The following is a 12,500-nucleotide window of genomic DNA, read 5'->3' as shown; positions in this document are numbered from 1 at the left end:
GGTATCATTTTTACTGTAATTCGCAGATAACGTTGGGTCACAAATTGCTCTGAATCTCTCATCATCTTCAGAATCTGAGCTGCTGGACATGATGTCAATGCTTTGTTTTTCGATGAAGCATGGAAACACCTTGAGTTCCTCCTCTTCTTTCTTCTTTTCTAATGTCTCTCTCCTTGGTCTTCTTCTTCCTCTTTTACTGGGTTTTATATTTCAGTAGCCTATATCCTCAAGGTCTCTATGCTCTCCTTTTTAGTTCTATTATTTTGTTCTTTGTAGGAATTTCTCCATGTGTCTTTGAATGCAGCCCTTTTGTGTTTGTGGAAGGTCAACACCTGAAAATAACAAAACCACATTAGGAATGTTTATTTTAAATCTTTTAAATTCTTCCATTAGTTCTGCTCTAGAAAATACTACATCATGGGCAGTAGAGTGAGCATTAGTTGCTCTATATCTTTGTTTTGAGAGGTTTTTCATGGATCACCTGGAATTTTTGTGCTGTACATCCTCTCTACTACCTTTATTATTAGTTTGTAAAGGAAATGCTATTGTTACAGAAATGTATTATAACTATGTGTATGTGTGTTGGTAGCGATGAAAAAGTGCACCAAACCAACTATTGCGTGATTGGTTGGCCGCAGGGTGGCATAAGACTCCGGCACATTGTTTGGCTCCCTGAGTGTGACTGACTGGCAAGGTGTGCGAAAAGGCATCAGTGAGCGTGAGTGTGTTCTGAGGCTGCAGCTGTGACTTGTACTTGATTGTTCTCCCCAAGGAAGAGTGACTGAATGATTGTGTTGTCTGTACATGGAGTGACTGCCTCTCCCCAACATGACCTGTTTTTCTCAATAAGTCCTGTGGACTGCAATAAACTGTGGATTGCTACCTGCCTGTCATTCCACAACTCTGCCATCCCTGTGACCACTCATCAGAGGCTGCTTACCGAGCCCAGTAGGAAAGGCAGTAAACAAGTGCAACAAGTACTTGGAACCTGTGTATGTGCATGACCCACCCTATACTGGGCATCAGAAGGAGGGGGTTTACATGTCACTATTACAATAAGTGTTTCAGAATGTTACATTCCATTAGACGGGAAAAATTCTTTATTTTTGGTGTTAGGCATCATTTCCAGTAATACAAAAATGGCTCTCAATGCCTAGGGTCCTGTATATTATGCACTTCAGGAAAAACCTGTTTCTTACAAACATTTTTTTTTTTTCTCTATTACATTAATGTGAAAGATTCTTGGTTGACTTGAAGTATCGGTTCTACATTTTCTTGCAAGTAACTCACGTGTTTGTGGGTTGATTTCAAGTCCAGTGGTCTGCTTCGGGATTCAGATACCCGTCACTGTTGTTTTCTCTAAATTAAACACTTTCTTCTGCTTTTCATAGTTCATAAATACCGCTGTACATCAAGGTCACGTGTTTTGACCGTCAGTACGCAAAGCGATTACCCTCCGTGGTCTTGTTTACGTTCTTGTAAGGATCGTCAGGCGTTCGCGCTTTTAGTGTGTGGGCGTGCTTTTAGGATTGGAGAACATACTGTTGTTGCAGTTTATTATTATGGAGATTTGATGTCAATTATATTTTTCTTTGACTAGACACTCATATCAATGAACATAAATCTCAGACAAATAAAGGAATAGGTAGGACAAAGGATTAATTTACAATGCGAGATGCATCTTATATATATATATATATATATATATATATATATATATATATATATATATGTGTGTGTGTGTGTGTGTGTGTGTGTGTGTGTGTACATATATATATATATATATATATATATATATATATATATATATATATATATATATATATGTATATACAATCAATAAAAAACACACACACACACACACACATATATATGCATACACACGCATATGTATACACATATATATATACACATATATATACATACACATACATTATATAAATGTATATATATGTGTGTGTGTGTGTGTGTGTGTGTGTGTGTGTGTGTGTGTGTGTGTGTGTGTGTGTGTGTGTGTGTGTGTGTGTGTGTGTGTGTGTGTGTGTGTGTGTGTGTGGTAGAAAAACCCATAATGCTCAACTAGATTTACTGAAAAGGAGACCAGTTTCAAAATCCTCCTGGATTCCATCTGCAGTTCTGAAGGGGAAAGCAGAGAGTATAAGAGAGAGAGAGAGGAGAGGCAACATTATGAACACAGAGTAGGTAAGGGCAAGGTAAATATAAGTACTTATGCAGACCTTGGGTGAGGACAGGTGTACAGAAGCAAAAGGAGGTCAGGTCAGGTCAAAGAATCAGGCGGTCTATGCAAAGGATGGCATAAGGGAGTAGGAGGAAGCGAGGAGACTGTTGGCAAGAGAAAAAAACATCGTTCAAGTTGAAATTAGGCAGCATCATCATTAAGGAGGATTCAACCAGTCTACGGGTGTGGACATCGGCAGAAGGAAAGACAGTTCACACAGTTGACCAATCCATCTGATGGCCTGTTAACCATTGATGGAAGAAGTATCCCCTTGATACAGCATATTTATTCCGAGACACTTAGTGAGACTGGTGCCTGTCTCACCAAAGTGCTGCTTATCACAAGAGGCACAAGGAATAGCATAACTACCCAACTTTGACATAGAGGGAGGACAGGTATGTATCTGGTGAAAGATGCAAATGAAGCTGAGAGAGTGAAGAGGGAAACAGAAAGAGATCTCCTCAGTGTAGGGCAGGCTGAGAATGGGCAAGTGAAGTGAGGGGCCTCTTCAGGAAAGTTGTGGTAAAAAGTATGCCATGCCTTGGATGATGCAACATCGAGAACATGATGAGGGTGGCCCAATTTAGAAAATGAGCAACACGAGGTACGAGAAGTATAAGTACATTTCACTGTGAGTAAGTTTCCTGTATCCTGAGATCAACGTAGTGAACTAGGGTTTCCAAGAAAGTTAGCTTGTTGTCAGCCTCCCATTCTACCTTAAAACAGATGGAGGGAGAGAGAGCGTTAAGCTCCACCAGGAAAGCTGAGAACAGGGTAGGGTCATGAGGCCAGAGACCAAAGACGTTGTCTACATACCTCAGCCAACCAAAGGACAAAGGGATATGGAAGAGAGAAGTTCTTCTGAAATAAAGTGATGAAATCCAAGCTCAAATATATATAAATGTGTGTGTGTATACATATACATCTATATCTATATCTATATCTATATCTATATATCTATATATCTATATATCTATATATCTATATATCTATATATCTATATATCTATATATCTATATATCTACATCGATATCGACAGACAGACAGACAGACAGACAGACAGACAGACAGACAGACAGACAGACAGACAGACAGACAGACAGACAGACAGACAGACAGACAGACAGACAGACAGACAGACAGACAGACAGACAGACAGACAGACAGACAGACAGACAGACAGACAGACACACACACACACACACACACACACACACACACACACACACACACACACACACAGAGAGAGATATACATATCATCATGCCCGGTACATACACTGTCCACTGTAGTTTTCTGTTGTCAATCTTGTTTACATATATATGGTGGTACAAGTTCTTGGTCACCTACCTGACTTCAGCTATTCACCTCATTCCTCTTTTATTTTTTATTTGGTAATAATTAATATTTATAATACTATTATCATTATCAATCTCTAAAGCTATCATTAACATTATTGTTGAAATTACATTAAATAGCAATAATAAAAGAAAAACTTTTCTTTCATAACATTCAAGCAACAGTATCAACAATAATTGACTTCCTGGTGATCAAGGACTTTTGGAACAATCTTTGTAAACAAAATAGATAAAATCACAATAGACAGTTTAATTCACTGCACCAATTTCTAAATACTGCAAATCTAAGGGTTCAAAAAACACCCAGTGAATCCTCCTTGGATCTGCTACTGATAGGAAAGACATATTTTTTACACTTTGTTAGCTGATCAACAGTCAATTTTACCATATTGTGGTTTTGTACTTCAGAATAGTTTTTGTTACCAAATAAGTATGATTAAAGCATATACAAAAATTACTGATTCCTAAATTAAGATATATATATACTACATTAAAAGGGAAATTCAAAGGCATTGTTTCTATTTAAGTCCAGGAAAAAAATTACTGACTGGCAGGCACATGTATTTCTAGAAGGCAATTTAGAATAATTCTCTTTATTTAAGACTTTTGGGACAGCTATTTAAAAAAAAATAGCCTCATTGTTATCTGTAATGAATCATTCTACCTAATAGAAATATATAACAAACTAACTGGAATTTTCTAGTTTATCCTTAAATCACAGATATATTTTACAATGAGGGATAGATGGAGTGCACTATTCTTTAAGGGTATGCATGCTTCCCATTTTCTTCATCCATGCATTCAACCATAATTTACAGTATCAATCTACTCCAATATACATGTTCAATGCCATTTTAGAGGGTAATAAGGGTCAGCAATGACAAGTATCACAGTGTGTTTTATTTTACCTTATCCATGCCATCTACAGCAACAATTTAAGTAATGTTTTTTCATTACTTTATTAACAATAAATATAAAACCAATAAAGCTCAATATCTGATTTCATTCTAACAATGCCATGTATATAAATACATTATGTATATATACACACATATAATAATATATATCCATGATATAAGAATTATTTTTCACTTTCAAAAGATTCTAGACTGTGACACCAATGTCCCCCAAAATTTCAGAGAGTCGCTGAAGGTGAGAATGAAGGACTTCTTGGGACGTTCCAGGAGAGGATCGATGAAGGAGTTGTAAGGCATTGATGTATTCTAGCTCAGAGAACTGCTTTCCACGGTTCATGATGGCATTCAGAATCTCCTGCTCACCAAAAGATGTATTAGGAATGACGAAAGATGAAAACAAATATCTTTCTCCACTATTTTCACAAAGTTGCATGTATTTTTTGTGATTTATTAATTCTTTCATAACATAACTTACCTCTGGAGTGTGGTAGAGCATCTCGTAGTACTGACGTGCTTGGTCGAGAGCAAGTTCTCTAGTCATGGTAATGTTGGTCAACTGCTGCTGAATGCTGAAGATGTTCCTACACATCTTCTTTATTCCATTCTCATTTATGCGACGTATATGAATCACTGATGTCATCAAGATGTTTGCTATCAGTGGACCCAAGCCCTCAAAGATATACTGTAGGGACAATAATACTTTAACATCAAACCAAATAAAATTACAATATTCATAGAGCTCAAAATATCTCACATGTTTGTCCATATAACTGCAAAAATATAATCTTGAACAGCTAGATAAAACATTTACATACATTCCTGACACTTTCTTCATCATAATCATAAAAACTACATGAATAAATCAATCATACCTTGCACTTTCGAGGATGCAATGTATTTGTGAGAGCTTCATCAATAGTAGCAAGATCCTTGATTAATTTTAGTACTTCACCATCAGGTTCTTGAGAGTCTAGGCCTGTTGCAAAACCACCTCCACGAGCAACTGGCAGCAGGTAGAAGAAACAGTGCAGCCGTACCTGAGAGGCAAGTCAAATTTTAGTGCAGGTACTGGAATATATGACAATTATGGACAACTGTTTATTGCATGATTTAAAAAAGAAAATATGATTCTTCCTTTTTATGTTGCAAGATCTCACCTCTAGATGTAGCACCAATAAACAAGTATGTGCCAACTCCTCAAAGTCCTTGGCAAGGGAGGTGAGTGTCTGCACAGAGGCATCAGACACAGGAGGCACTTCACCTGACACCAAGATGCCAGAGGATGATGATTTTACAGGTAATGAAGTTGCAAACTTAACTATACATGTGCCAAACCATTCCTGTAATAAATATGCATTTGTAAATTTGGCATAATATTGTTCATAAAAAAGTAATTTGGAATATCAAATGTACAGCCATTAGACATATCAGTTTTTTGAGTTCACTTAATAAGAGAAGCTTGACTCAAACACTTTTTAATTTCCTCTCCCAATCTTACCAAACTTTCTTGTAAGTGTGCCAGAGTCCGGAGCTGGGCAGGGTCAGCCAAGATCTCATGTTGTGGTATCAACTGGTCTCCAAGATTACCTGTCAAGATCTCTGCTTCCTTACGGTTTCGCTCACCCACCTGTTATGAATGTATTAGAGCAATAAAGTGCCATGAAATTATACTGTCATACTTAAGGGACTATTATCATTTTTTTGGTGCAGGGTGCTGCTGTTTGTTTGTTTTTTATTTGTTACAGAGAAAAGGAAAACAAAATTTGGTCCATAAAAGTTATTTAAGAAAGATTAAGCTAATCACTGGTCTTCTTCAAATTGTCTGTATTTTCACACTGCACTTATAAGCAACCAAAGTTTTATTTCTCCATTGATTTTACTCATTTGTACATTCTTCCTGTTTTCTTATCAATTCATCTTGAAAATTTCTACAGCTCCATGTAAGTATATTTGCAGTCTACCTTTAAAGAATCACTTAAACTGGTGCATTATCTTAGAAAGCTGCCAAAAAAGCATTAATGGTCCCTTAAAGCATATACTCTTGCTTATCCATTGCATTTTCCCTTCTTACATGTAAGAAACTGTACTTGCCTCTTCTGGGTTTTCTTCTCCTTCAATTGCACACTCAGATGTTACACCTGCTTGCAGAGCTCTCCAGTTAGGTAGGTCTCTGCAAATTTATAAAATCCTCAGTAATATTCAAATGAAAGCAACAATCTTGTTATATACATTTTTGACCCAAAATTGATCATGCCTGTATTAAGATCAACTGAAATACCTTAAGAATCTGCTAATATCCTCATCTTTAGCCCAGGTTGCTGAAATTATTCTCTTGTCCTCAGAGTCAGGTTGGGTGATCCCCCGGTAAGCTGCCTGACATGTTTCCCGGTAGTTCATGAGGGTGTTGCACATCATAGACACAAAGTGGTCAGCATAGAGTGGAAGAGCTCCAAGCAACCACCTCAGTTCTTCAATACTTTGCCACACACTGATACTACTCTGTGTTGCCAGGGAGAGAAGTCCAACAGCAAAAGCTATTACTATGACATTTCCTAAATAGTGTAAGGCACATAATCTGGATAAAGGATTAAGAATCACACATCATCCCAATTAATTCATTTGAAAATCATAATTACCATTAACAAAATCAGTGATTTTTACCTGTAAGAGTGGTCGACTAATTTTCAGTGCCTTGAGGACCTGTGGATCTTTACATGTGCGCCACTGGTCAAGAGCTTTGGTGGCCTGTTCCAGCCTGCCTGCTGTCTCTACATGCAACTGGGCTAGGAAGGCATCTTTGATGTAGTCAGTGATGAAAACATAGAGTGTACAGTGGGTTCTGAAAATGACAAATGAAAATTGCTTGATGCACAGGAAATGTCACTTTTTTCTGATATGATAAAATCAAATTATATTTTTACTCTAACACTTTTCCTTTTGTGTAGAATTTTAATTTATACAATTAATTCCTTCACAAGTATAAATATTCCACCTATTGTTCTCTCAGTAATCTCAAATCAGATTTACCCTGGTGAACATCCAAGGGCATCTTCTATCTCCCTGATAAAAGACAGGAGAGGGTTGAACACAGCCGTGATGTTGTGGGGTGATGGTGAGCAAACCAATGTCTTCTCATTTACTGATTTTGATTTGCTGTTTCCTGCACTTGCTGTATTGCCATCTGTTACACATAAATATTATATATTTACTCATCAAATTTTTAATATTTCAATGCGAATGTAGAGATACAAGAAGCATTTGACAATGGGTGTAAAAACCTTAATATATGCTATAAAGTATCTATACTGGGGTCATACAGCTACATTCTAAAGTCTAAGAGTTATGTTATCTATTCAGTGTTAGCTAGTTTTCCAAGATTATCATACATTTCAACACATACAAATCTAAGTTAACACTAACAATAAAACAAACAAACCTGCTGCATCTATTCCATCAATGCCACCTTGCTCTGCAGCTTGTTCCATGAGGTAGGAGTTCATAGTCATGGCATGGTATGAAGCCTCGAACTTGAAGAGAGAATAATTCTTGGATCTGTAGAAAAAAAGTTTTCCCTTGATCAAAATGAAAATTTTACGAGCAATCATAGTCACTCTCCATGATTAAGCAAAAATTGCAGAATTATTCACAAATGGTCATCATGCATATCAAACATGTGTTTTTGATATCACATGCACAATAAAGAATACATAAAGGGGGTCTTTTGACGTTACCTTAGACGTATGAAGACTAGGGAATCCCTACCAAAAATTTCAACCTTTCTAAAAAAATAACTAAAGGTTACTTGATTTTAATAGTCAATCATTATACAGCCACACATGCAAAAATCATTCCATATCACTAAGTTAATGGGTAAAATTAGTAATTAGTTAGAAGCAAGTCATAACACAAACAACAAATAAGCTAGAACATAGGCAAAACAAAAACTAATAGCAAGTATACAATGCAGTTAGTAAGAAGCAAGCCACATAATAACTAATACAAATGTGAAAAGACAAACATAAACTACAAACAAGCAACAAACAAAAACAACAGTTACCTTGGAGTGCGTTTCTTTGTGAAAAATGATGATATATCTGTTGCAGCTTCAGTAAACGCAGCAGGGGCTTGCTGCTGGCTATTACCAAGCTGACTCAGATCAAGGTATTCACTTAGCAAAACTTGCATCTGAAATATATATATATATGATTATAAATATAACTATTGCTAATTTATAACTCTTAAATTCATCTAAGGCTCAAGATAACCTGTAAAATATTCAACAGAGGAGTTCTTATCTGGTGAAAGATATCTTGTCCTAGCCCAATACTTCACTTCAATCTACATTTCAAAAAATAAATAAATACATATAAAATAAACAAATAAGTAATAACAAAATTGTAAAATATATAAAAAGACTAGTATATATCTCAAGCATGTAGTAAAACTTATGAAGAAGCACCAGCTTACCGCAGCTTGAACCTTTGACCAAACATCAGGCATGCTATAAAGGTGAACTTCTATGCCATGTTTGTCAGCTGAAGAACGCATGCTGCCAAGAACAGATTGGTGAGCTGCAACCACAAGTCGAAACTGTTCAAAAACCACCTGTGCAAGAGAACAGAAAGTTGTGTAAAAGATTGTGTATTCAAACACTAGATGTCATTAGCTTCCATATAACATACTCCTCATAATTCTCTACTGTCATGAGGCTTAATCCATTAGTTCTATATAATAATGAATCAAAAATATCCAATGGGACTATATCAATACCTTTTTTTTTTTTTTTATTCCAGTTAGACAAAAATGTTTCACTGGATAAACACCTTTCCTGTTCATTCCCTTCTTTTCCCACATTTAATATTTCTAATCTCTGGATAATCAAGCAAGTTTTATTTCAAGATCATGAAAACTATGTTCTAAGATACACTACCTCCCCATAAATGGCTGAAATATCACTTTCAGATATGCACACATACATCAACCTACACATCAAACAGCTCACCTGAGCCAAATAAGCAACAAATACTAACCTGTAAGAGTTCCTGCAAGAGTTTCGCATCACGGGAATCTGCTTTAAGGTAAGCATGACCTGATATGGGAGGGTCATCAGGGGGCGCTGGAGGGTGGTACTCCACAATTTGTTGCGTGGTGCGCTGGATTATGACACCTAGTTCCTTCTGCATACGACGTTTGATTGTCTGGGAAACAAGACACAAAGTAAAGTAATGATGAAAAAGTCTGAAAGACATTGGTTTGCAGAACCAGATGCAGGAGAATTATATCTATAAAGAATTAATCAATAAATTTAAGAATATATAAAACAAGTAAAAATAATTAACAGTTTATACAAATCCAAAAAATAAATTTACTCTAATAAATAATTTAACTACATTAACTCACTTGATCCAGGTGATATGACTATCACATCAATGAAAAAAAATTGGCTGAGGGCCAGGTGATGGGAATATGCAGTCATGGAAAAAAATTGGCATATGGCTGGGGAGATGAAAAATTCAGCTGGAGGCTGGAGTGGTTGGAATAACTCGCCTTGAGTGTATAAAGTTCTTGGAGGAAAATTAGTCAGTCAACATTGAGGAAGGGTCTCTTGATTTATTTCCACAAGTTAACAAAGGAATGTACCATCAGTGAACAATGGCCTGAAGAGTGCCTTCTCCTGGGAGGATACAATTTCCATGCTTAGAAACCTGTTCTTGCCCACCATGACTGGCAACAAAGGGTATTACATAATATTGAAGTGTAAAAATATTTAAAAACTGATACAAATAATAAAATGTTACTTATTGTTATTGCACAGAATTGCAGACTACCTAGAGAGATGATATTGAAGCATCTTGAGTCAGTATATCAAATGACAAATATTGATCTGGGAAAAATGGCAAAAAAGCAAAACGTGCTTATCCACAAAAAGAGATAATAACATTGTGAAGAGGAGGCAAGGAATTTCGACACCACACAAGTGTTTGTAAGGGGCAAGGCCTATAAGCCACACACCCAATCAAGTATGCCTAATGGCCAGATGTTGAGCCATGTGTGGGCAACAAGGTACTCAGACTTAATGGATTAATACAGTACCTCTGATATCCCCCCAACAAAAATGCAATATGCATACAACATCAAAGACAGAGTAATCTCACCTCAACTGCCTCTGGGAGCTTCCCTAAGAGAGCAAGGCACTCAACAAGGATGGCCATGAAATGCTGTGCATTTGCCTCAGGATCAGATCCACTAACATCCTCCTGTATAGTCTCACCCTCACCTAAACCTCTGTTAGGGAACAATAAAATAGTTAACATAGACAATTAGCATGAAAAGGAATAGTTGTAATTTGATATATTTTTATAAAACATTTCACACTAATCCATATATTCACAGACTAATTAAATCATTCATAATACATGTATTTATATGCTAAACATGACATACTTCACTTTATTAGTTGGAGCCATCATCTCAAATAGATTTTTACGTGCTTTATCAGCCTTTCCTGTGCCCAGACTTGCCCTGTCAGACCCAGCACGAGTGAGAGTATGTGACGAATCTCGTCCCGACCCCTGCCTTCTTAAGGACAAAACTTCTTTAGTCCATCGCTGGTACAGGTGTCTATGAAGCTCTTCTATGAGGGTGTCATGTAGTTTCTACGAAATATAGATAGTTCAGCTTATCACATAACCTTTCCTACATATGAAAATTCACATTATCAATCCTACTGACAGTGCTAAATCTCTGTTAGACAACAAAATTCACATCAAGAACAAAATAGTATCAATAGTTACCTCCTTCCTGGCATGCAAATCTGAATTTACTTCCTTCAATGCCTCCACCATTTTCAGGTCTGTCCTGAGACGGTTTAGGGATGTAACCAAAAGCTGTGTTGCATGAAGGTAATGCTTTTTGTTGATGTAACCACCTACTCGCTCACCAACATCTCGAACTTCATCTCTGGAATAACAGATATGTAGGTATTAACCTAATGCTGACGGGGATGGCAAGTATGTAAATACCATGACAACGGTATTTTAATTTATCAATTGTGTTTCCACATAGATGGCTGTACAAGCGCTTTGTCACCAAGAAGCCATTTACTATTCCTAACTATCTCACCTATTTACCCTTTTCCTTGATTTTTGGGAATTATTTTGTTTTCTTTATATTCGTAATGGTATTGTTAATAACATTATAATAATAATAATGTCAGCAATGATACCAACAGAACTAATATTAATACCATTAGAAACATTTTCCTCAGACAGCCAAGGAAAAAGGAAACCAGGTGAGATCACATAGGTCTACTAATTGACTCCTTGGTAAGTATCAGAGTTGCCACTGTATCGCCTGTCAGTAGTGATGGATGGATTTCCACTCAATGGGTCCCTAGGCTGTTGCACCCAGATCAGCAGCAAACAAGGGTAGATCTTTCAATGGAAATTTTGAACAAATGGGATAAGGACTCTGAAGCTTTTCTGCAGAGAATTGTGACAGGGGATGAAACATGGCTCTACCAGTACAATCCGGAGGACAAAATTCAATCAAAGCAGTGGCTGCCCAGGGGTGGAAGTGGACCAGTCAAGTCAAAATCTGACCATTCAAGAGGAAAGATCATGGCCACTGTCTTCTGGGATCCAGAAAGGATTTTGCTGGTTGACTTCCTCAAGAGCAAGAAAATAATTAAATCTGCTTATTATGAATGTGTTTTGAGAAAACTGTCAAAAAATTTCAGAAAAATGCCGACAAGAGCTGAGGTACGTGAATTTCAATGGGAAATCATCCCCATCCACCTTACAACCATGATTTTCAATTGGTTGAAGATGTAAAAAGAGCTGTTCTGACATGATTCAGATCACATGACCCTCAGTTTTGTGTGTGTGTGTGTGTGTGTGTGTGTGTGTGTGTGTGTGTGTGTGTGTGTGTGTGTGTGTGTGTGTGTGTGTGTGTGTGTGTGTGTGTGAATATGAGTGTGAATATGAG

At 36.8% G+C, this 12,500-nt stretch overlaps 2 protein-coding genes across 2 annotated transcripts in view; both read right to left on the bottom strand.

The window, feature by feature from the left end:
* LOC125045729 overlaps nt 1–1,462 on the bottom strand; it is a 10,840-nt gene extending 9,378 nt beyond the window's left edge. The window contains exons 1-2 of the mRNA XM_047643161.1: nt 1,291–1,462; nt 1–332 (exon numbers count right to left, since the gene is read on the bottom strand). The exon at nt 1–332 is cut by the window's left edge and continues 136 nt beyond it. Coding sequence (XP_047499117.1) covers nt 1–90 — 90 coding nt within the window. The 5' untranslated portion in view covers nt 91–332; nt 1,291–1,462. The remainder of the gene's footprint in view (nt 333–1,290) is intronic.
* Nucleotides 1,463–4,475: 3,013 nt separating this feature from the next.
* LOC125045418 (exocyst complex component 4-like) overlaps nt 4,476–12,500 on the bottom strand; it is a 12,547-nt gene continuing 4,522 nt past the window's right edge. Inside the window, exons 4-19 of the mRNA XM_047642636.1 lie at nt 11,309–11,474; nt 10,959–11,170; nt 10,670–10,799; nt 9,545–9,712; nt 8,982–9,119; nt 8,572–8,699; nt 7,951–8,066; nt 7,542–7,695; nt 7,176–7,353; nt 6,793–7,013; nt 6,606–6,684; nt 6,013–6,141; nt 5,672–5,854; nt 5,387–5,551; nt 4,990–5,196; nt 4,476–4,869 (exon numbers count right to left, since the gene is read on the bottom strand). Of these exons, the coding sequence (XP_047498592.1) occupies nt 4,702–4,869; nt 4,990–5,196; nt 5,387–5,551; nt 5,672–5,854; nt 6,013–6,141; nt 6,606–6,684; nt 6,793–7,013; nt 7,176–7,353; nt 7,542–7,695; nt 7,951–8,066; nt 8,572–8,699; nt 8,982–9,119; nt 9,545–9,712; nt 10,670–10,799; nt 10,959–11,170; nt 11,309–11,474 (2,542 nt within the window). The 3' untranslated portion in view covers nt 4,476–4,701. The remainder of the gene's footprint in view (nt 4,870–4,989; nt 5,197–5,386; nt 5,552–5,671; nt 5,855–6,012; nt 6,142–6,605; nt 6,685–6,792; nt 7,014–7,175; nt 7,354–7,541; nt 7,696–7,950; nt 8,067–8,571; nt 8,700–8,981; nt 9,120–9,544; nt 9,713–10,669; nt 10,800–10,958; nt 11,171–11,308; nt 11,475–12,500) is intronic.

This window comes from Penaeus chinensis, chromosome 37, assembly GCF_019202785.1.
Source record: "Penaeus chinensis breed Huanghai No. 1 chromosome 37, ASM1920278v2, whole genome shotgun sequence".
NCBI lineage: Eukaryota > Metazoa > Arthropoda > Malacostraca > Decapoda > Penaeidae > Penaeus > Penaeus chinensis.
This window is presented reverse-complemented; position numbering and strand designations above follow the sequence as displayed.